Source organism: Culex pipiens, chromosome 2 (assembly GCF_016801865.2).
Source record: "Culex pipiens pallens isolate TS chromosome 2, TS_CPP_V2, whole genome shotgun sequence".
In the NCBI taxonomy this organism is placed as follows: domain Eukaryota; kingdom Metazoa; phylum Arthropoda; class Insecta; order Diptera; family Culicidae; genus Culex; species Culex pipiens.
The window spans coordinates 159,486,216-159,510,737 of NC_068938.1; the positions used below are offsets into that span (position 1 = coordinate 159,486,216).

At 38.4% G+C, this 24,522-nt stretch overlaps 4 protein-coding genes across 9 annotated transcripts; 2 read left to right on the forward strand and 2 right to left on the reverse strand.

The window, feature by feature from the left end:
• The first annotated feature begins 729 nt into the window (after nucleotides 1-729).
• LOC120421690 (alpha-tocopherol transfer protein-like) lies at nucleotides 730-2,080 on the forward strand. The gene is made up of 3 exons (XM_039584927.2): nucleotides 730-823; nucleotides 1,031-1,718; nucleotides 1,780-2,080. Exons 2-3 carry the CDS (start codon nucleotides 1,044-1,046, stop codon nucleotides 2,035-2,037), a joined length of 933 nt encoding a protein of 310 aa, XP_039440861.1. The 5' UTR covers nucleotides 730-823; nucleotides 1,031-1,043; the 3' UTR covers nucleotides 2,038-2,080.
• An 875-nt stretch (nucleotides 2,081-2,955) lies between these two features.
• On the forward strand, nucleotides 2,956-4,643 carry LOC120421699 (retinol-binding protein pinta-like). Its single transcript, XM_039584937.2, has 3 exons — nucleotides 2,956-3,111; nucleotides 3,547-4,242; nucleotides 4,302-4,643. The coding sequence occupies exons 2-3, from the start codon at nucleotides 3,562-3,564 to the stop codon at nucleotides 4,557-4,559; spliced, it is 939 nt and encodes a 312-aa protein (XP_039440871.1). The 5' UTR covers nucleotides 2,956-3,111; nucleotides 3,547-3,561; the 3' UTR covers nucleotides 4,560-4,643.
• Nucleotides 4,469-9,511, reverse strand: LOC120421697 (neuropeptide Y receptor type 2-like). Its single transcript, XM_039584936.2, has 4 exons — nucleotides 8,883-9,511; nucleotides 8,516-8,819; nucleotides 7,623-8,287; nucleotides 4,469-4,914 (listed from the first exon to the last, which is right to left on the reverse strand). The coding sequence occupies exons 1-4, from the start codon at nucleotides 8,946-8,948 to the stop codon at nucleotides 4,615-4,617; spliced, it is 1,335 nt and encodes a 444-aa protein (XP_039440870.1). The 5' UTR covers nucleotides 8,949-9,511; the 3' UTR covers nucleotides 4,469-4,614.
• Nucleotides 9,512-9,683: 172 nt separating this feature from the next.
• LOC120421703 (muscarinic acetylcholine receptor M3-like) lies at nucleotides 9,684-22,181 on the reverse strand. Of its 6 annotated transcripts, none has more exons than XM_039584945.2 (7): nucleotides 21,830-22,181; nucleotides 17,373-17,499; nucleotides 16,988-17,291; nucleotides 16,426-16,925; nucleotides 16,195-16,359; nucleotides 10,136-10,263; nucleotides 9,684-10,076 (listed from the first exon to the last, which is right to left on the reverse strand). In XM_039584945.2, the coding sequence occupies exons 2-7, from the start codon at nucleotides 17,457-17,459 to the stop codon at nucleotides 9,950-9,952; spliced, it is 1,311 nt and encodes a 436-aa protein (XP_039440879.1). In that variant the 5' UTR covers nucleotides 17,460-17,499; nucleotides 21,830-22,181; the 3' UTR covers nucleotides 9,684-9,949. The 6 variants fall into 6 exon arrangements, with proteins under 6 accessions (XP_039440879.1, XP_039440882.1, XP_039440881.1 ...); XM_039584948.2 differs by having other exon boundaries at nucleotides 17,368-17,499; nucleotides 21,830-22,180; XM_039584947.2 differs by having other exon boundaries at nucleotides 17,368-17,470; nucleotides 21,818-22,180.
• Nucleotides 22,182-24,522: the final 2,341 nt, after the last annotated feature.

A 24,522-nucleotide genomic window follows, 5' to 3' on the forward strand; every position in this document is an offset into this window, starting at 1 on the left:
CCGGGGAGTCCTCGGATGACCATGGACATCCCGAAGTACCCATAGACCTTTGAGATACATAAAATTTTAGTAAACAAATAAACTTGAAAAAAAATGTTTTTCAAATATTTAAATTTTAAACTTTTAATATTTATTTTTATAATCGTATAAAAAATGCTAGCTGTGGACCCCCCGAACTTGACAACTTTTTTTATACATTTGTATTGGTTGTTTCCGTTGTGCTAAAAGAAAATGGCTATGCACCAGGCGCTTCCATATTCTTGTAGATGGCTCATATAATTGGGAGGAGACGCATGGTTTTTTTTAAATTGTTCGATTTTTTATGTTAAAAAATTTACCACATTCTTTTCAGTCTCCATGGACATAAAATCAAATTCTGTCGATTGCATCGGATTCGGGGATGCCTTTTCTCTCAGGAACGGATGAGATATCGTGAATCCCTTGACACAAGTTTTGTTTTGTCGAGTAGTGTAAGTTGCGGTGGTAAAAAACATGTTTAATTTAAAAAAAAAGAAAATTATATATAATAAACAAACAATTACATCTTTTTTTCAAAAAACATTTTTTAAATATTAGGTTGTTGTTGAATCCTTGCTGCCATCTAAATTTCAAACCAACTGTTCAATGATTTGCGAGCTTTTTTGCCGAATCCCAAATCTCTTATCTAATCTTTGTAAATTGATTTCCCATACGCGACACCACCACACCGCGTGCTTTAATCTTTGGTTGAAATAATCGGGTTCAACCACTCTAGAGTTCAGTTTGGAGGATAACGTTTCGCGAAGTGGAACAGTCAATTTGAAGAGTTTCGATAGTTTAACTGGTAAGTTTACAAATATATTTGTTGTGAAAATAGGTCTCAAAATGTTTGATTAAAGAAAACTTTTGTACTATCGAACAAGACTGCAAATACCCAAATTTGATTTGAAAATCAACTTCGTCACACAAAGATCCAAAGTCACGATGACTTCTTATCAACCTCAATAAACGCCAGGCAGTTGTGCTAAGTAAATAAGATTAACCCTTTCAGCCCCACCGCCGCCATGCCTAACATTCGTTCGTTGTGTTCGGAGCTTGCGCAGAAAGCCAAGGACGAACTCAACGAAGTTCCGGAGCGACTTGACGAGGACCTGGCAGCACTGCGAGCATGGTTGGCCAAGTGCCCGCACCTTAAGATCCGTTCGGATGACCAGCATCTGGTGATGTTCCTGCGTGGAGCCAAGCACAGTCTGGAACGTGCCAAAGAGAAAATTGATTTGTACTACACTCTCCGGACTGCTCTGCCGGAACTGATGCGGAACCGAAATCCATTCGATCCGAAGATGGCAGCGTTGATGCGAATGGGATCGGCCGTTCCACTGCCAAATACGGAAGGACCTGCTAGCCCAAGAATCGTTCTTATACGGCCAGGCTTGTACGATCCAGCCCAGTACACCATCCAGGATGTATTCCGGTATAATTCGATGATGAGTGATATCATGATGATGGAGGACGATCAACTTGGAATCGCCGGACAAGTTGGCATTCTCGACTTGGCAAACACTACGATGGCCCACTTCCTGCAGTTCAGTCCGACCTTTGTCAAGAAGGTTACCATGCTGTCCCAGGAAGGTTCACCGCTTCGATTGAAGGGCTTCCACTACATCAACACTCCGTCCGGATTTGAAATGGTCTACAATCTGTTCAAGAACTTCCTCAACGAAAAGAACCGAACTCGGGTAAGATTCCCAAGCACTCCTAAATCAACTAAAATCTAACAAACCCTCATTCCCCCCAAAGCTCCACGTGCACGGTAGCAACATGGAGTCGCTGTACGAGCACATCCCGAAGCGGCTGCTGCCGAAGGAGTACGGCGGTGAGGCGGGCCCCATCCAGGACGTGGTGGACACGTGGGTCAAGAAGATCGAGGCCAACGCGGACTACTTCAAGCAGGAGGAGCAGTACGACACGGACGAGAAGCGACGCCCGGGAAGGCCCAAGAACGCGGAGAGTCTGTTCGGCATTCAGGGGTCGTTCCGGAAGCTGGAGGTGGATTGAATGCTTTTTGGTTGAAATAAAAAGAAAAAGGGTGGTTTATGGACTCAAGTTGTTGTCAAACAAACACGTGATTTGGGCGTCATCCATAAAGTATGTCACGCTCTAGGGGGGAGGGGAGGGGGGTCTGAGCATGTGTGACATTGCATGTTATAAGTATAGGAAAAGCGTGACAAAGGGGGGGGGGGAAGATAAGGAAAAATCCCCACGGTATCCTGAGGTAAGTTTCGCTTGGAGTTGGACGGTTTTCGGGGAGGTGGAATGGTTTAAGGAGCCAAGTGGTTAATTCTTTCTAAACATAATTGAAGCATCAATAACGTTGAGCTCACACAAAAGATAATATTTTTATGTTATTATTTGCAATAGTTTCAAGAAAATCTATTGCGATTGATCAAAATCAGTTTTAACTTTCAATAAATCATATTTCGGAATTCTGTTAAAATAACTTCTCGCGACTTCATACGACTTTTGAAAATCATGTGCTAGATTTTTTAAACTTTATGTCTCACCTTTTGTCAATGCCCATCGGAGTAGGCAGGATACACTCAATGTTTACATTTTTTATAGGACTTTATAAAATAAAAGTCTAGATATTATGTTTCCTTTTAAACCTAACTAACTAATCGATTGAAATGGCGAAGAGTTGTAATTTTTGAAAAATGTGTTGAGCATAAGTCTGCCTTCAACTGAAATAGTTTGATTATTCAGTTGAAAATATAATTTAAAACAATAAATTATATTAAATAAGTACAAAGTTATAAGTTTTCGTATAGCTAAATTAAATTATTAGTTGTGATATTTTATTCAATCATTAAGTTTGGAACCAACCATAATTTCAACGGTTATTTTGCAAATAACCTTTGCACGAAAGACCTTCCACTTTCGCTGATGCCTCGTGCGAACCTTAAAGCAATTCGCCATATCTAATCAACAGTTGATGAGATACCGAATACTTGCGCGGTATGATTGCGCGCAGAAAAGCAGCGCCAGTCCTTCAGTATAGTGATCACATTTCGCTGATTCACTCGTGTTTCGATATTTCCTTGGGAGAAGTGATACGGAATATATTATAAATTTGTAAGTAATTGAATTAAATTTGCTTGAATCTGGTCATTATGATATAAATTAAGTTCACATTTTTGCTAAAACTGCTCATTCTTTGATTTTCTTCTCGCACATTCTCATAGGATCATTTTTATTAGAAAGCTCGTAAGATATTGACAAATAAGAATGTGAAAAATGCAATAGTTCTAACTTTACCAATACTTTTAAACATTTTTATTTGTGAAAAATCCTTTGAGGTCATGAAAGCAAAAAATATGATGAATCACGTTGATAAATCATGACTCGGCAAAAAAAAATATCAGCTTATCTTCAGCCGTCGCACACTTTCGTTTATCAACAGTTTGATAAGGTTCCATTAATACTGAAATAGAAAACAGCCCACAAAGAGCAATCAAAAGTTTCTAGCAATATCTGCCTACAATCAGCTGATTGATTGTTGTTTTCCAGAACCTTCCCGCTGAGATGGTCAACCTTGCCATACGTCCGGTTCCGGAGCCGCTCTGCAAGAAGGCTCGTGCTGAACTCAACGAACAACCCGAACGCATTCAGGAAGACATCGCACTTCTGCGACAATGGATTGCGAAGAGTCCCCACCTGCGATCGCGCATCGACGATCAGTTTTTGGTGGCGTTCTTGAGGGGTTGCAAGTACAGTCTGGAGCGGGCCAAGGAAAAGTTGGATATGTTTTACACGGTGAGGACCATGTCCCCGGAACTGATTCGAACTCGGGATCCGCTGGATCCCAAAACTCGCGAGATTATTAGGATGGGAGTTGGAGTTCCGTTGCCCTTGACGGATGGTCCTGATGCGCCACGAGTGCTGTTGATCCGTCCGGCAGCTTACGATCCCCCGAGGACCACCATCGAGGAAGTTATTCGAGTTAGCACTATGGCGAACGACATTATGATGCTCGAGGATGACAACTTTGTGATAGCCGGACAGGTTGGCATTCTGGATTTGTCGAACGTGACCGTGAACCACTTTCTCCAGTTTACACCTTCGTTCGTGAAGAAGATGACGATGATGAGCCAAGAGGCTTCTCCGTTGAGACAGAAGGGCTTTCATTACATCAATACTCCCAGCGGCTTTGAGGTGGTGTTCAACATGTTTAAGAACTTAATGAGCGAAAAGAACAAGTCCAGGGTGAGTAACTCATGATGCTTGAATCTTTCCAAGAAGCTACAGCTATTGAACTTTCCCAGCTTTACGTCCACGGCCACGACATGGAGTCCCTGTACAAACACGTACCTCGACGGCTTCTTCCGATGGAGTACGGTGGCGAAGCCGGTCCGATCCAGAACATTATTGACAAGTGGGAGCAGAAGATCATCGCCTACAGGGACTACTTCCTCGAAGAGGACCAGTACGGTACCGACGAGAAGAAGCGACCGGGTCGACCCAAGAACGCTCAGACGCTGTTTGGTGTTGAGGGATCGTTTCGGAAGCTCGAAGTGGACTAAAACCCTGTTGTCATGACAGCACGTGTGACTTTATTTGCTATACTCTTAAGCTTATCTAAATAAACAACGTCGAAGGTGGTTTAAGTTCTCTGTTCTGACATTGATCACCCAAAACAAGATTACAACCGTAGAATGACGTTCCTTTGTTCGAGGTGGACTTGGTCTGCGCATCTTCGGTGGTAGGTTTCAGCTGGGACGTCTTCGTTTCACGTGATTCTTCCGTTGGGGAGTTGGGATTGTTTGGTTTCGCTGGAATTACCCAGCCAGAAAGGTCACCGAGTTTTTCACTGCCGCAGGGACCACGAGGTTGGAGTTGACCGATGGTCATGATAACTGGTTCACGTTTCGGTTCGAGCTGAAATTAGAGAAGGAAAAGGGTTAATATTTTTCATTTTTCATATGGTTGAATTAGTTGTAACTAGGTAGCTTAATTTGATTTAAAAAAAGTTTTTGCTGGACTTATCTAAACTGGTGCAAAAATATTTTCTTTGATTTTATTTTTATTTCTTTTATTTATTTGAATTAATCTTGCAATAATCTTGCCAAGTTTTTTTTTTTATTCCAAAAATGATTTTGACCCACAATTGGCCAGGAGAGTTTTAAATGACACCATAACATAACCTGCGATAACTTGAAAATTTCAGCAACGATCTATACATGATGATAGGGTACCAAAAGTTGCGTATTTCAATTACGAAAATTTTTGTACCCTAACATGTATAGGTCATTGCTGAAATTTTCAAGTTATCGCAGTTTTAGTGAAAAAAGTCGATTTTTCCCGTTTTCGTAATTTTTCCATTTTTGCGCGTGGCGCGTCGAACAACCCAGTTTTTATTTTCAAAAAATCGTATCTCAGAATATTGAAAACATATTTTCACCATTTTTGTGATATATTATGTAAAATTTTTCGAGGAATCACATAAAAATATTTTCAGACATAGGCTCTTTGGTCCCGAGACCTTCAAAACAGCATTTTAAGTTTTCATACGACCTTTCCAAATGTTAAGCTAGATTTTTGAAACTTCTTACTATTTTTCCTAACAAGCCAAACTAATCACCTTTCTTTTGCGTCTAAGACAGCTAAAATCGGATGAAATGGCGTGGAGATATGATTTTTTGAAAAAAGTGGTTTTTGCGAAAATCGACGAAAATGGCCATTTTTTGGACCACCCTAACACGGCGTAGGTCACCCTAATGACCAAAGAAAAAAAATACGGGTCTAATTATTTCGGCCAAGGAACCCCCAGAAAATTTTTGAGCCCGATCGGAGAACTTTTTTTTCGAATCATGCTGTTTTCGTGGGGAATTGCTGATAATGTATGATTCAATTAAGACTGTGATGTTATTTTATCAAAGTTGTACAATTTCATGCTTTTTAAAAATGGATAAGAATTTCAAAAAAGAGCGGATGCAAATATTAATGATAAATTATAGCTTCAGCAATTTGCTATGTTAGTTAAGAGGCAGTATTTGTAAATATTGCTCGGGTTGTTCTAGAGGTCGTATCGAGGTGCTCCGATTTGGATGAAACTTTTTTTGTCTATACATGAGATGAACTCATGCCAAATATGAGCCCTCTACGACAAAGGGAAGTGGGGTAAAACCAGCATGGAAGTTTGAGAAACAAAAAACATAAAAATCTTAAAATTGCTCGCATTTCCGTAAAATTTCATCAATTCCAACTCTTTTAATTGCATTCGAAAGGTCTTTTGAAGCTCTTCAAAATGCGCCCTATACATCCAGGATTGGTTTGACTATTTCTCATAGCTTTTGCAAATTACTGTTAAAAATTGATTTTTTTAAAACCTTAATATGTTTTTGCAACAGCCTCCAACACCCATACTCCCATAAGTCAAAAGATAGATAATTTCATGGACTATAAGCCTACGGTATTAACTTTTTGGCCAATCGCAGTTTTTCTCATAGTTTTTCGATTTATCTATAACAAACATTTTTCAACGTTAGTTTTTGCCCTCCATAGCGGCACTTTTTGGTCTCAATTTTGACATATTCGGAATCCTTGGAAAATTTCATGTTAGTTAGAAGTATTGGAAATGTAATTTTAATTTAAAAAATAATTTAATGAAACATTGTTGAAAAAAGAAATCGATCTTATTTAAATACTTTATCATCAATACGTCAAATGCTGCATCAAGTAGGTGAAACCCTGTTTTCCCTCTATTCCAACAAATTGTTAAAAAATATTTTAATTCATTCTAAATGCCATTTCTTCAATCAAATTTACAACTCCAATACTTCTAACTTACGTAAAATTGTCCGAGGATTCCGAATATGACAAAATTGAGACCAAAAAATGCCGCTATGGTGGCCTACAGTGCAAAAGCTAACGTTGCAAATTTTTGTTATCGAAAAATCAAAAAAAACTATGAAAAAAACTGCGATTGGCCAAAAAGTTAATACCGTAGACTTAAAACTCATGAAATTACCTATCTTTTGATTTATAGGAGTATGGGTGTTGGAGGCTGTTGCAAAAAGATATTAGGGTTTCAAAAAAATCAATTTTCGATAGTAATTTGCAAAAGCTAAGAGAAAAAGTCAAATCAATCCAGAATGTCTATGGCATATTTTGAAGTGCTTTAAAAGACCTTTCGAATGCATCTAAGAGAATTGGAATTGATGAAGTTTTACGGAAATGCGAGCAATTTTAAGATTTTTTATGTTTACGTTTTACCGCACTTCCCTTTGTCGTAGAGGGCTCATATTTGGCATGAGTTTATCTCATGTATAGACAAACAAACGCTGAAAGTTTCATCCAAATCGGAGCACCTCGATACGACCAGTTACACATTGGTGAAAAACTCGCTCTTAACAATAACTAGAATTTTTTACAAATATGATTCATTTAGTGCAGAGTTTTAGGAAAAAATAGACTCTGTGACTTACATTTCTGGCATTTCAACAATGTATTTTTGAAGCAACTTTGAAAAAACTTTTTGGCAAAAAAAATACATGGACATTGTGCGGTTTATCCCACCACAGCATGTTGATTTACGATACTTGAAAAAAAACATCACACAATAAATTATGGATATCAATACATACCTTCTTCAACGTTTTGCTGTGCCAGAAGCATTTCCAGATCCTCGTCTGATTGTACGCCTTCCGGAAGTTATCATTCGTCAAACCGTAAATCAATGGATTCACTGCAGCGTTCAGAAATATCAGATAGTGCGACACATACCACAGAATCACGAAATCGTTCCCAATCTGGCTGGTATTTTCATTCACGAATCGATTGTATCGAATAAAAACCAGCGTTGTAAATGGCACCCTCAGTAGAATAAACACAACCAGCACTATGAACAATGATCGAGCGACCTTCTTCCGGTAGGACACCGCAATGGGATGTTCCCGTTGCATCACTCTTCGCTCGTAACGATCCAGCTTGAGGAATATCATGCTGTAGCAGAAGATCATCACCGTAAGGGGAAACCAAACCAGTGCTCCGATCAGCACGTGCCAGTATGGTGGCAGGAAGCTGGTGTTCTCCGCACAAAACGTCTCCAGGTAGTTCTTCCACGGTCGTTCCTTGTAGTTCCGGTAGATGGTCAACGGGAGGGCTAGCAGAAACCCGATGATCCAGGTGCACGCTATCAACGTCCAAACTCCTCGAAAGGTTAGCTTGGACTTCTTCGGGAATACGATGGCCGTCAAGCGATCGTAGCTGATCGCACACAGACACAGGACCGAGGTGATCAGTAGAGATCCTGTGAACAGGGACTTAATTAAGGTTACACAGAAAAATATCAATTCTCGTAATCGTGAATTAAGTTCACGAATGTTAGAACCACGAAGGAATTTATTCATGAGTATGGTGCATTTGCACTATAAACGTGCATATATTCCTTCGTGGTTCTCGCATTCGTGAAATTAATTCACAATTTCGAGAATTGATTTTTTTCCGTGTAGTTCATCCCCTTTAATCCGTAACAAACCTTCCAAAAACCCCTCCATCTTGCAACCGATCGCGCCCATCACGTAATTCTGGTAAAAATCATGCACCATGAACATCATCGGGCAAACGATCAGCGTGGCCAAATCCACCACGGCCAAGTTGGCAATCAGCACGTTGGTGGGCGTCTTCAGGGCGCGGATCGTCCCGACGATGCACAGCAGCGCGATGTTCCCAAATATCCCGAACGATATCACCGGCAGGAAGGCGATAGTTTTCACCAGCATTTCCCAGGGTGGCAGCGTCACCCAAATCTCCCGCGGATAGTCGTAGATGCTGACGTTCATCTAGGAAGGTTGGAACATTGTAGGATTTTGGAGCTTTTTGATGATAGCTTTGCATTGCATTACCGATGTCTGGTTTTCATCACTCTCATATTGAATTATTCTTTCCGCTGCCGCGAATGATGAGTTCATGCTCACCAGAAATTCACTAATTATTTTGTTACCTTTTTACTAGATGTTAACAAAACAATTGTATTGCAGGAGATTCCTCAAATTTCAAACCAGTTTGAGTTCTAAATATCAAAAAGCAACACTTCATAAATATATTTATTTCAAATTTGAAAGGTGATTATAATAAACTTTTGTCTTTAGAAGAATAGAGCTAACAAAAATGTAAGCTTCACTGTTAAAAAATGCTAAACGGCCAATGCAGATATTATTTTGAAGTTAATGTGCTTTTAAGTCTTGTGTGTTCAGAATGAACGATATTTAAAATAAAATCAAAAAATTACGGTTCAACTATAATTTCCACTTCACTACCTAAAATGTTTAGCAAACGAGTCCACAGTGCTCTCTAAATAACCGTCGCGACTAGACTGAAAGTAATTTCCACTGCTTTCGCTCAAACTATAATTTAACTAATCGATAGTTATGAAGTGCACATAAGATAACAAATTGATCCTTATTTACCTTCGCCTTCTCCGAGTTTAAAGCACCTGTTGTATATCATCACATTCAGCACAAATTTATCACCTCAAAATCCTGCTGAACCAAACTAGATCCAACCAGCACTCACCTTAGACGTCGTTGATGAACTGTCCAATCTCCTACGCTCATGGTAACTGGATCGGTTGCATTGTAACAATATCTGTAAAAAAACGGAAGCACCCGCGAATTGGCGTAACCAACGAGGATGATTTATCCAACACTCTTCAGATAGGTACTCGATATAATCTCGCTTTGTGCGATAAGAGCAAACGATTTATGTGACCCCTCCCGGGCATGACCTAACAACCCCAGAGCTAAGTGAATGATACGAAAGCATACGAATTCGGGCGTGGGTGGGTCGATGTCGATGTTCAACGATTAATTGTTGCCAATAAAAGCGGGAATCATGCATTATCACTTTATTGTTCTGGATATACAAAGGGAGAAATGTACACGGTTATCAAAATCGCAGCTGAAAATAAATGTTAATTTTGTGCTGTCTCATTAGAAGACTTTGTACCATTTCCATCCGGAGATTTACTGTCAGCCTTTATAACACTACGATTTCGATCCTTGATGCGAATAGTGGAATTTAGCCAATTTGGCACATATCTGCGAAAACGACTAAAAGTTAACGATTGTGATCGAATTGATATTAGAGCATTTCCTACCTTGATTTACCTTGGACTCGGTTCAAAAACTTTTCCTCATTATTTTGGTCATCAACGCAAGGCTCTCGAGGCCAGAGCATTTTTCGCGAAAATGTCAATATTCGCCCTTTGGGCGGCTTGTCGGGGTTCTGAAAGATAAGATCATCTTTGTTTATTAAAGCTATTTTGCATATTTCAGAAATATGTTTCTGCCAAAAAGTGCGCTTTTTATAATTCATTCAAGTATTCAATTTGTCTTAAAGTTGTAAGTAATTATTTATTCCGGAAAAAACATAGTTTTGTCTCTCTAATTTTGAATTAAGGAAATCTAAATTGAAAATGGATTGGAATTGACGATTTTTTTTAATTTAATTTTTTTTATGTTTTTTTTATTATTATTTTTTTTTCTCAGCGTAGAAAAAATCTAAAAATGCAAAGCAATCCACTTTAACGACCCCCAGGTCTTTTGTGGTCTCTGTTGCAAGTTTCTGCTAATTTCTAGGTGTCCGAAGGTTATGTGTGGTGAGTCACCCAAAACCTCTTCTACGCAAATGTACCGACGTTTTCCTTCCCCATCCGATAGAAGGCCAGGAGGATAAGGCGGGAATCGAACCCATAGCAACTTAGGGATCGGCAGCCGAAGCCGCTAACCACCGCGCCACGAAGGGGAGAACAAAAGCTACGAACTCTTAATAAAAAACTAACTTTGGAACCACTGCTCTTATGCACAATAGGTATAACAATTGCTTTTTTTTTTTTGTTTTGGGTATTCAATTCATGGGCTTGTTCCGGAGGTCGAACTGAGCGCAAATCGCAGGTTTTAAAAAATGTACAAAATCAATTTTACTTCAAAATTTTGGTAAAAAGGGATTTTCACTTAAAAAATCAATATTTGCATTTATGTTAATACTTTTTCAGAGATAAGGCCCATGCAAATATTTTCAAAGTTTTTGTCCCTCGGCCTTGGCCGTGGGTGGGGGGTAGGGGGACAAAAAATATAATATATTTAAATACAAAAACAAAAAACAAAAACAAAGACAAAAACTTTAAATAAAATTTGTACTAGCCCAAGCGGTTTTCTGCTAAATTGTAAAAAAGTGGTTTTGATTCAGCAGTTCTACGCGAAAACAACTTTGAAACACGGCAAAATTTAAGCTGGTTTCACTAATCTGCGATTAATTTAAAATTAAAGCGATGACCTTTATTTTGGGCACTGAAATTTGTAAATGAAATACGCATCTAGTGGTATCTAAAAGTTTAAGTCATCACTTAGATTTAAAAGTTATTTCAGTTTTAGTTGAATAGTTGATTTTTTCTGTTTTCGTCATCTTTCAGTTTAAGCGTGCCGGACGCTGAAAAACCCAGAATGCTGTCAATTAGCTTCTGCCATTTTTGAGTATGTAACGTAAAATTTCCCGAGGAATCGGATGTTTTTTTGTTGTTTTTACGAAAATCGACGAAAATGGCATTTTTTTCAGCACCCTTACACGGTGTAGGTAACTTTAAGGGCCAAACAAAAAAATACGGATAACTTCGGAGAGTTACTGTATATTTAAACACTTTTTGCTTTCAAATGTTAATACCATGGCTTGTAATCTCAATTTTTTAAAAAAAAAAACTTTGGCACTGTCAATCCAAAATTTCGCGAAGCAAAAGTGTAACAAAATTATGTGGTCTTTTAAATGCTTATATCTTCCACCCCTTTGTAGGAATATGTATGTTCTACCCACCAAACGAAAGGGGAAATCTTAAAGTATAAGTGGACTACCTTATAAAGTTGATAAAACTTTGTTTAAGTACTCAAAAGTTAAGATGGAAAATAAAAATTCAGACCGGAAAAATCCCGGTCGCTGATTGGTTGAGCACAACCTTTCCCCAACACATTAATCAGATTCAAGTATCTAGCATTTAGGAAATTTTGCTTTGTCTCCTGCTTTCGTGGAACTGTCACGCTAGAATGTTGCACCATGGTTGCAACAAGCTGGCGAAACTATATAAGTTGGCACTTAGCCTCAGAAAAAATCAGTGCCTACCGAGGTTTCGCCAAAGACGGACCTCACGGTGGTCAATTTATTGCTCACACACACACACACGCGCACACGTTGATAGACACTAATCGTTTGGGCACCAACACGAATGGAATTCCTCTATCCAGCAGATTTTCAGGTGTCTTACCGGTATCCAGCTAGTGCCAAGGCTAGTGCTTGGTGGAACCGACAAACTGAAAAGAATTCGGACAGTGGTGTTGGATATTATATTGGCCACAGTAAAGAACGGCCGGTGCCCTCTGGGAGGTTTCTCCCGGGGGGAGATTAACTGAACCATACGAGTTTTGGCAATATGGGTATCAAAATTCATGGTTTTTGATACTGGACATGAAAATGGCCATTTCGATAGCGGTGACCACAACCTGGAGAGGCCAGTGCCCTGGGAGGATCCACCGGGGACAATTACCGAACCATACGATTTTTGGCAATATGAGTATCAAAATTCATGGTTTTTATGGCTGTAAATGAAAATTTATGTTTCCACACTGGTTTGAAAATATTGAAAATAGAATAAATTATTATAAATTCAACAAATCAGCAATGGTTCAAAAAGTAAACATCGAATAAATTTGTATAGAGTTTTGTGCAATGTTCTTTGTCATATTGATCATGTAAAACATAAACCACCTGCACCTTTTAAAAAGGCGCCAATGAAAATGATTGATTTTGCAAATCCATTGCCATAATACCCAAGTAACCAATCAGCACTAAAAGTAGTAATTGTCCAGCACTAACAGCGCTTTACCTGCAGTTAATAACAGCTGAATTGTTTTGGAATTTGCTGGAAAAGCGCTTTTACAGCTGATTTGCAGCTGAGTTTGGACTTTATATTTCTGTTTTAGAGCTAGGCCCCTACTGTTAACGCAATTGCATTTGGTACCAAACTGGCCCCCAAAAATTCCAACCTCCATCCTCTAAGTCTAAGAAATCTGTCCAGCAGAAGTGATGGTTCTCTTTTTTCCGACCTTGGTTACACCGCAATTCTCGCCGCAATTTCACATCATTGAACATAAAATTAATCGTGCAAAATATCGAAATTGTATTTAATCTCAGCTGCGACCGACAGCCGTTCCGTTTTTCCTCAGTTGGTTGGTTTTTGTGATGGATGAGCGAGACAGAGATATATTGTTTTGGTTTTCATCATTCTGTCTCTTTCACATCTCAACTGTGTTGCCAGTTTAATGGGAAAAAATTGGGCAGTGTTGCTGGCAGTAGCATTAAATTAGCTGCATTTCAGCATATGTTATAGCAGTTGCTTTAGAGCTGATTTGCTCTAAGATTAGCTGTTTTAATGCAGATTAGCTGTGGAATGCTGGTTTACAGCCTATTAATGATTTCTTTTAGTGCAGGATGCCCAAGTAACATTTTTTTCCAGGAGTTCTACAAGAGCTCTTCAAGATAGCTACAGCATAGCAGTTTGGACCGCGGTAGGATAAAACTCTCTTCAAGTACTCTTCCAAACTCCTGAAGAAGTTTTGAAGAGAATTTTTATCCTACCGCGGTCCAAACTGCTATGCTGTAGCTATCTTGAAGAGCTCTTGTAGAACTCCTGGAAAAAAATGTTACTTGGGTGGTTACTTGGGTATAAACTATGCAAAAGCTATGAGTTAACAAAATGGTAAAATATTGTTTTCGAGAGGAATTTTTAAATTTCACCTTTTTTAGTAAAATGGCTGTATCTTGGCACTGAAGCGACAATTTTTTTTTTTCAAAAATACATTGGGTGTGGGGTGAGGGGGAGGGGGTGAGATTGTGTCATAAAAAATATTAATATTTTTATGACCCAATCTCACCTGCAGACCCAATGTCACCCCTAATAACGGTAAACAAACAATCTACCGAGTATATTCTGAATAATTTTTTTGGTAGTTAGAGCACAGTCTTTTCTTGTAGTGTGTGAGCATTTTATATAGGTAGACAAAAGTAGGGGGAGAGGGGGTAATATGCACCCCCTAAGGGAAATCTGTGATTTCTCAACCATTACAGCATTACTGTGGAAGAATTTTGTTGGATGTTCTAAAACAACTATTATTCTTCGTCATCCATGTGAAAAAAGTCTTAAAAAACCTCAAAATTGTTCGAAAATATCAAATTTCTAAAAACATTTTGGAATCATTTCAAACAACCATGCGGGGCAATATGCACCGCAACATTGGGGCAAAATGCACTACAACAACGGGGCAAAATGCACCACAACATGGGGCAAAATGCACCGGGTAAAAGCAGTTTTCACTAGTCACCACTAGATGACACCGCTGTTTTTACAAAGGAGCTTCACAGCGGTGCATTTTGCCCCGACCACGCTTTTTGCAGAAAATTTAATAAAAATGCATTTTTTGATGTTTTTGGACTCATCTATCTACAGAATTGTAAAGATTATGGCAAAAACTCTATACCCCAACACTTACAATAACAATTAATGCTTTTAATATTGTCCAAAAATCATAATGAAAGTTCTATGAAAATTAGATGAAAACACAACATTTTAAAGTTTTGCAAATAACTTAAGCTGTTTTTATACTACGATGCTCAAATTTTTCCAGCATGTTTTAGCAATGTTAAGCTTCCAATTTCTATGATTTTTCCCCGGAAAATTCTTCCAAACACCGAGAAAAGCAGGGGGTGCATTTTGCCCCGGGGGTGCATATTACCCCCTGTCCCCCTAATTGTTAAAGATATTTTCTTTCTTTGCCTTATTGTTTGTCTGATTCAGATCAACTACCCACATCAATACAATATAAGAGACTTTTTTGGCTAAATAGATTAAATCACAACCAACTTCAAGCTGGAGCAGTTGTGGCTGTCAAGTGATATTTTTTTCATTTGATCATCCGAACTTTGCACTAAATACAGTTAGATTGCAACTAATTATTAAGAAATTCACAGCAAGGTTCTCTAAATCGGATAAATAGAACGAGTTTTCAATAAACGCTGCAAAAAGTTTAGATGTTTTTCAAACAATTGGTTGAGTTTGGTAAGTACTAAAAATTTACAGAATCTACGTTTCCACACCGATATGCATTCATTTTTGGAGCAATTACTGCCAATAATGGTTCTGAACATGGATCCCAAAAGTAGCGAATTGTAGTGAAAAATGAATCACGTTATCGTCGCTTTTGTGCTATCTTGTGACACACACACACGAAGTTGAATTTATAGCTGTCGGCCACCATTGCTAGTACCAACCACTAGTGTCTTCCTTTTTATCTACAAGGACTTCGCCGCCCTGGGCTCCTAAGTGTATGAAAGTATGGCACAGAGCGACGACGCCGAATACCCAGATTTACACAAAGAATTTTAGAGCGCCCGCCGCGGGATTCGAACCGGCGACCTCTGGATTGTGAGTCCAGTGCGCGGTCCGATTGATCCACACGAGCGGGTGACACGTCTGCTGTAAAAAGATAGGACGTGTCACAAGATAGCATACAAGCGACGATATGTAGAATGCTTCTAAAATACAATATGCAAGAAACCATTTTTTGAGTGATGCTATCTAAATCAAAATTTGAAATTATTTCTAAATTTAAAACAAACATGGTCGACAAATGCATGACACAAACAATTTCCATAAACGACAACGAATACTCTTTACAACGATTGTTTTCCCGGTTTTTATAGTTTCTGCGAGTTTGGCCTCACTAAGGAAAAAAGTTCTTTTCGAAGGTGAACCACATCAGCATTTGACAACATCTCACCCAACGAATATCTATCAAGAAGTGAACCTTGCACAAGAGGCGAATCCAACGACCGATCAACTAATTTCCATCGAGCTTAGAATTCCTGATCGTGACATGGCTAAGCAAATTATGGTTAGAACCATTCTGTTGTTAGAAAGCACAGCCAAAAATACAAACTCTGAAGATGAGCGTAGACAGGCACTACAGTGCATTGCGGCAATTAAACAAGATAATCCTTCTTTAAAATATTAAAATAAATTTGGCTCACTCATGAGACTTTGGAAGTAACTTTTCCGTGTTTTAATTTTATTTTGACTTCCGTGAGCGACATGATTACTCTGATAATAACACCTACCTGCTTTTCCTCAAATCGACAAATCATACTGAGAATCCTGGAGCTCTTGAACGCCTTCCGGAAGGTTCGATTCGTCATCCCATAAATAACCGGATTCACCGCCGAGTACAGAAAGATGAAGGCAACCTTGGCAAACCACCACACCATAACGAAGCCCTCACTGACCTGTTTGAACGAAAATAAACCGTGGTTAATCCATGGAGACGCATGGTGCTTTAAATAGGCGATCACCTCAAAGGTATTTTCATCGTTAACGTCCTTGTAGTACACCATAATCATAACCGTAAAGGGAATCCTCACCACAACAAAGGACATCAGCACTACGAAAAGCGTTTTAGCCACTCGACTCTTGTACCTCACAACCATCGGATGCTCCCGATTCAGCGCACTCCTCTCATAGTGGTCCAGCTTGCACAGAATGGCACTGTAAGTCACCAGCATCACCCCCAACGGCAACCAAACCAGCAACACCACGATCAAATCCCAATAAAGTGGCATAACTTGACGATCTTCAGCGCAAAACGTTTCATGAAAGTTGCTCCAGTTGCGTTCGCGATAATTTCTGTAGATCGCAAACGGAAGGGCCGCGGCGAATCCCACCAGCCAGCAGAGTCCGGTGGCCACGGCAACACTGGTGTTCTTGAGTCGAGCCTTGGACGGCAGTACGATCGCCGCCAACCGGTCATAGCTGACGACGCACAGTGCCAAAACGGACGTTATTAGCAGGCCACCTGGAAGAAACCCGAATTTCAATTCAAACCTCGATGAGACCAACCACTAAACAACAATTTACCCTCGATGAACCCCTCCAACTTGCAACCCACCGACCCGAGCACGTAACTCTGGTGGATATCGTGCAGCAAGAACATCGGCGGACACAGCAACAGCGTTACGAGATCGATCAACGCCAGATTGGCGATCAGCAGATGTGTTGCGGTTCGCAGCGATCGATTCGAGAAGATGATCTCCAGCAGGACAACATTTCCAAGAATCCCAAACAGCACGATCGGAATCAGTATGGTCAGCTTGATGATGATGTCTTTGTCCGGAATCTGCTCCCAAATTTCGGCTGGGTATGCGTACAAGGAAGTGTTTATCTGAAAAAAAAAGAATTTTGAAATGCGACTTGGCAATGTGCCAAAGCAAAGTTAAGTGCAGATCGGCTAGAAGCACCTTACCGCCACTGGCATGGCCCATAAAAATCGCGGGGCCGGTATCCGGACTAGTGCTGCATCGGCCGACTGCAAGCTGAAGCCGGTTTTCATCGTGACGCACGCTTGGAGGAAGAAAACAGAAGAAAATGAGCTGTTTTCGTAAAATAAAAAACATCGTGTAAGAAACGCTTTTCGATACGAAATCAAATCTATGATGCCATAGATTAAATTTTCAATTCAAACAGCAAGCCAGACAAGTGCATTGCCAAGCGAATCACTCTTCTTAAATGGTGCTATCATCTTCATTTGGAGGAGACGCTTGGTGAATACTGGCAATCAGTCTACCGATAAGACTATAGTTTACTGTCTGATTAGGGAAATAGATTAACTATTTTTGTTGCTATTTGACCAAAAAATATATTCCTGGTGATGGCATTATTTCATTTGTCATTAGAAAAAAAAATATATATTAAATACCGTCACCTGGAGCGAATTAGAGCTACAAATTTAATTGGGACATGAGTGTTAGATCAACTGATAGCTTCAAATTTGAAAATCAATGACCTGTTTTACCAGAATGGCCACCTCGGGAAAACCGGGAAAAAGTCAAACATTTGATTCCACCGGGATAAAACCGGGAAATACTCAGGAATTCGACCGTCAATCCGGGAAAATTTCAGATTAGTTGAGTTTAAATAAAATTCTATAAATTTCAAAACTTGTTGCCAGAGAGTCCACTGTATAACACATTTTTTTTAAATTGTAAATTTATAGGAATTTATCAGAGTTGATCAAACGAGATATCCAAAAATTTCCATTTATGCAAACAATTACTTTAAGGTGAATAAAATATGTTGGTCTCAGTAGGAAATCGGGGAAAAGCTGGAATTTTCATGATCGAATTCTGGTGGCCACCCAATGAAGAATTGTGTAGAAAAATAGCTCAACAAAACACCAGAAAGCGATCATTAGGCTGGGTAAATCAGGAGATCTGAATTTTCAATTTGAATCTTTACTTTAATAAAGTGAAAATGTTCACAAAATGTTAAGGACATTATTACAATCAAGAGACCTGATTTTCGGTTCAAAGTTTAGAAATAACTCGCTCATTGCCGATTAACCCTCTAAAGCCCAATTTTTTTTTCGAGGATTTTTTTCCGATTTCTATGATGTTCCTGCTGGAAGTCATTTAGAGCTATTTTTGCTCTACTCTTTTTTTTTTGTTTAATGTTTATCTTGTTTCAATTTTAGTCTTTATTTTCAATTTTCCTTGTTTAGTTTCTGTTGGTTTTTTTAAGTATAATTACCTTTTGCCATTCTAGTTTTTTTATATTTATTTACAGTAACTTTTACAATTTTCTGCTATAAAACGATACCATTGTCACTTAAATTGTTGAAAAATGCATAGAAGGATGTTACAAAAAGTATTGCATACCGTCATCTGGGGTAAATCGGGACAGCTGTTTTAGCCAGGTTCTTGCACTATAGTCTGATTGATTTCGGTTAGAACAGATCCAGGTTAACTAAATGTGTGCATCGATTTCTTAATTTGAAGCATTTTAATGCTTTAAAAACTGTTGTCGCTATTCAGACTGTAGTCGCGACTCACTCCCGACCGGAGGGCCTCGTGGCGCGGTGGTTAGCGGCTTCGGCTACCGATCCCTAAGTTGCTATGGGGCGCGGGTTCGATTCCCGCCTTATCCTTCTGGCCTTCTAACGGATGGGGAAGTAAAACGTCGGTCCATTTGCGTAAAAGAGGTTTTGGGTGACTCACCACACACATAACCTTCGGACGCCTAGAAATGAGCAGAAACTTGCAACAGAGACCACAAAAGACCCGGGGTCGTTAAAGCGGATTGCTTTGCTTTTTTTCCCGACTCACTTCAGTTGACGGTACATATTTTTAAAACACATAGCCAAAGTTGACCCCATAAAAATGATATTTTTCAAAACATTGACAAAGTCGCATAAAACAAGTTAAGGATCTGACCCAAAAAAAAAAATCTATCATTCTTCTTTCCCATGCATATTAAATATCAATAATTGGTTGAAAATAGAGGGGTTTGAAATTTTTTTAGATCAAAGCCCGCCCAGAGGTCAGTGTTAAAAACTAAATTAGGCTTTTACATATTAGATAAGTACGGAGCAAAAGTACGCACGGAGCGAAGGTACGCACCGGTCTTTTTGAAAAAAAGCTCATATTTGGGTTTTCGACTTGTTTTAGTGTAAATTTTATGCGTTTACAAAAATAAAGTGAAAACATTCAAGTTTGTGTAAGTTGTTTAGAAAAGTCACTTTTTGGCCATTTTGATCTAATATTAGAAATATACAAAATAAGGTTTACAAAACTTCAGGTTCACGAAATCATTTAAACCATTTAACTAGTGTTTAACCTAGCCAATTACCTTGCTAACCATTGAAGAATTTTTTAAATTACTTTTCTTCTTATTTTTACCATCTGTTTCCGAAAAAGTACTTTGCGGGTCAAAGGTACGCGAAAAAATTTCGATACATTTTTGCATAAAAGAAAAAATCAAACACATTGGATTATTTCTGATTTAATTGATTCAAAATCACTGGAAAATAGTATTCCTGCCAAAATCGGACCAAAAATATAACCTTAAAAATAAACTTTAGTTATGTAAGTACTAGTTAGTTCAAGTAAGTCAATGCACCATAAAATTATCTTTATTTAGGTACCGTAAACCGGGGTGACTTTGATAGGATTTCAATTTGTTTTTGGAATATTTTCTAGCAGGTAAGGTTTTTCTCAAGATTATTATTTTTAAACATGTACTGGGGTAGGCCACACAAAGTCCATGCACTATTTTGAAAAAAAAAATCAATAGTGTTACGTTAAAAATTCATAGTTTAAATTCCGGCGTGACTATCAAAGTTTTTCTTGTTAAAATCATATTTAAGATGTTCAAACTTTATTTGTCCGTTAAATATACTATCACTAATGTAGCTGATATAGTTTTTAAGGAAAAAAATCAATGTTTATATTTAGTTAACTAAGTTTATAAGCTTTTAAACAAAATACATATAAATTTAAGGTAATTTTTTTTAAGTCGAAATTTTGCCTGAAATTTGTTAAAACTAGTTTTGTATATAAAATTATTGATTTATATTGCATTTTATACTGAATTCGAAGCACGAATCAAGAGTTTTCACATTTTACATGAAATTTGTTCAATTGAAATTGCCTATAAATTTGGAGATTTTTTTTAATTTTCTAATTTTTTAGACACATATTATTTATTGTTTACAAACTTATTTAACCTTCTCCTAGTGGAAAATTGTCCAAAGAATCCGAAAATGCTTTCCGTTTTCCGATGCAAAATCATGTTCATTGAGAAAAGCATGACACTTTAAGAAGTTTAAAATAATGTCTCTCATCAACATTTTCTTAACTATAGTTAACTAGCTTTTTAAACTTATCAAAATTTTATGAAAAGTCCTTCTTGAGGTACTTTGAACACTTCTCTACCACGGTCAGTATGATTCTAAACCATTCCATACGTATTTTAATTGTACTCTTCATTTTGCGAAAAAATCCCAAACCTATCAAAGTCACCCCGGCTATCAAAGTAACCCCGTTTTACGGTACCTAAAAATCGACCCCTGTTGAAAACTATATGAAACATTGATTTTTACACATAAAATAAGCGAGAATCCCTTTGCCCCGCGTAGTCCGTACCAAAAATAAATAACAATACACGTCATTGAATGTAATCCTATACACAATTAGATTTTTTTACCAAATCCGGTACATGTTGCAGTTTACCAAAATTTTCGGCTCGGTTAAGTGAAAATTACCGAATTCGGTAAAAACCTACCACAACTCGGTAATAAAGTTCATTATCATTCATCGTACAACCGATATTCGGCAATGGCCAATTAGCCGCTGTTCCAATAACAAACAGTGTAGTTTTCCACTCTTTAATTTTTTTAAATCCTATTTCACACAAGGAAACCACACGACGGAGAACCATGCGACTCCATCATCATTAGTCAGCCGATAGCAACTAGGAGGTACCAACTGCTCAATAACAGCTGCAGAATGGCATAAATTGCAACAATACTGACAGCGCAATGATAACTTACAATTGCGCTCCTCACACCATTTCATCATAAGGAGAGAAGGATAAAATAATTGCACTTTTCCCGCATCATCTCACTTGCACTACAGTTGAACAATTACACTTGCTACCAAGTTCAATGCTTAGGAGAGGTTACTGCGTAGCATTGAGAGAGGTGTGATATGATAGAAAACAAACTAACTGTTCGATGAGCAATAATAATCGTATACAATTCAAATTAAATCGTTAATTTGGGTTTTCCTGGAAATTTCTTTATGGTATCTCGATGATGTAGCTACAAAGTGCCATGGCTTTTCCTGGTTGTATTTAGCACAAACTTCTATAAATCATTATCATTTTCATCAAACAGGTTTAAGCTGAGATTACCAAAAAGATTACCGTTGTAAATAACGCCTGGCTTCACTGATAAGATAACCGGGATAAATTTTTCCGATGTCAGTAACCGATTTGTTATAGTTTTCCCCACTTTCACTTCAGAAACACGCTTCCACTTTGCTCAACGGCTTCACTCCAAGTGTGCTTAGACTGATGTTTTGTATATTTACTAAACTGCGCAGGTCAGAGTGTCGCGATCCGATCCGATTACAAACGACACTACTCGAGGTTTACTATCGAACAGCTGGAGGAAAACTGATGGAAAATCTTGCCACGTTCCGATCGAATCCCGTTTCCCAAACATACGCGCGTAAAATTCGCTACATTTATTTATAGAAAGTTGCAGAATAATAAAATAACTTCCTCTTCTCTCACCGGACTCTGTTTATCTTTTCCCTGACCCGCGTGGATTCCGCCAGGGCAATTCGACTCCACCCCGCGACAGTGAGTCAACATCAGACATCGAATTTTGGCCACTTTCGATTTTCCCAAGCGCTGTCTGTTGATTGACGTGGCGTGGGCCAACAGACCGACAAAAGTGTGGTCGCGAGACTCTTTTTTCAGAGCGCGCGCGGAAATCCTGGAAAAGCAACATCTGCTGGGTGAGGGTGGCGACTTAGTTATCCAAATTCGAATTATTGGCTTTGATAATCATTATTTTACAACTTGTTGCATGAACCTCTTTTATTATTTTGTTTGTTTTTAGGTTTAGAACAGCAAAAAAAAACAAAAACTTGCTGATATTTTCCATAGAAATAATTTAGAAAGCGGTGGTCAACGATCTGAAAGTTTTGTTAATTTTTTAATAGTTTTATAGCTATTCAGTTGTTAAACTATTGACTTTTCTTGTCATTTGAGAAAGATGAAACGTCCTACTTTTACATAACTGATGAAAAGTAGAACTTTTCAGCATTGTTTTGAGTGATGAAATAGTAGTTTATGCAACAAGTTGCAAAAAGAGGATTTTTTCAGCACGAGTCGTACATTTATCCAACGAGGTTCATCGAGTTGGATAAATACGAAGAGTGCTGAAAAAATCAAGTTTTGCAACGAGTTCCATACAACATTTTTTGCAATTCCGAAAAACACCCATTGAGTGAAATTTTATGTCAAATTTTCATGTATTTTGTCAATAAATCGTTTGAATCAAAAAAATGTTGAAAAGTGTTACTTTTCGAAACAAGTGCTGAAAAGTTCAACTTTTCAGCACCCATTTCAGTGCTGAAAAGTAGAACTTTTCAGCATTTATTTGGAAAAGTGTTGCTATTCGATTCTGTTATTTTTGGTACAGAAAAGTAGGCTATTTCGTCGTTCAAGAATGACAGTAAAAGTAAGTAGTTTCACGACGGAGTTGCAAAAAAATATTTATTAGCACTACATATTTTGAATTGCTAATTTATGGGTATTCTAAGTTATTTATTTTAACTCTCATTAAATTTAACTTTACTTTAAGAACTTGAAAATATGCTCTTAGAGCATCCCCACCGGGCGCGCGCAAGGATTTGGAAGCACTCCACCATCACTCGCACTGGTTGCTCATAAGGCGTCATCCATAAAGTATGTCACGCTCTAGGGGGGGAGGGGGGGTCTGAGCAAGTGTGACATTGCATGTTATAAGTATAGGAAAAGCGTGACAAAGGGGGGGGGAGGGGGGGGGTAAATTTTGGCTGATTTTTGCGTGACGTACTTTATGGATGAAGCCTAAACGCGGGTTCCCCCGTGGATGTTTCATTGGAGGGACATTGGCTAGGAAATTGGACTTCCCCGGAGGAACCCGAACCAATCCGGGTAGTGGCCAGTCCACTAAATATATTTATTCTCGTCATTTCTATAACTAGAGTTTTTTTTTAAAAAAAAAGGGTCCTATAAGCTATTGTGTTTCATATGTTTATTGGACCTTTTCAAAAAATAATGAGATATGTGATTTAAAAATCGCAAAATTTAATACCGCTATTGACCAAATCCAGTGGACTCTCTCGTTGTCAATATTGAAGGGACCGTCGAGAGCGAGAGTTATCAAATTATAGAACGAAAAATCAAAGCAATCTATTTGAAGGGACTGAAAAAAACATTGACAGCAGGAGCAATATTGATATCGAGAAGATCGACAACCAGAGAGTCCACTGTATCGCCATTGTCCCTCCAACGGAACATCCCCGGAGGAATCTGGACTGATTCAGGTGCGGCAAATTCAGTAATATTGGTAATAATCCTTATTACTTTGAAGATTTCGGCAAACTGGTCATGCCAATAAATTCAAACTAATTTTATATCGAAACATCAAGTCAGTTAATACTAGTTCCCGGTTGGGTTTTGTAGAGACTAAACTAAATACCCAACCACTTTTATCAACGACCGGTGTGGGAAGGGTAATTGAACTGAAATTGTAGCACTGTAGGAGAATAAAATAGTCACTCAGTTATGTGCGCACCGGTGGAGATGCTCTTAGTGAGAATTTTAGACTTTTTCGGTCGATAGCCACCACATTTCGTCCGTGACTTGAACCCGATTTATGGCTTGCTAATTTTGAAACTTCTCGTTGGCGCCCTCATACAGTGCCTTCGATTTTTCCAGAATAACCATAGAACATTCAATATTACGCCCTTTTAAAATGTTAGTCTTGATGATTTTTTTTTTAAATATTGTTTTAGAAAAGATCGGAAAATATCACGAATGTTTCATATTTTAACATTGTA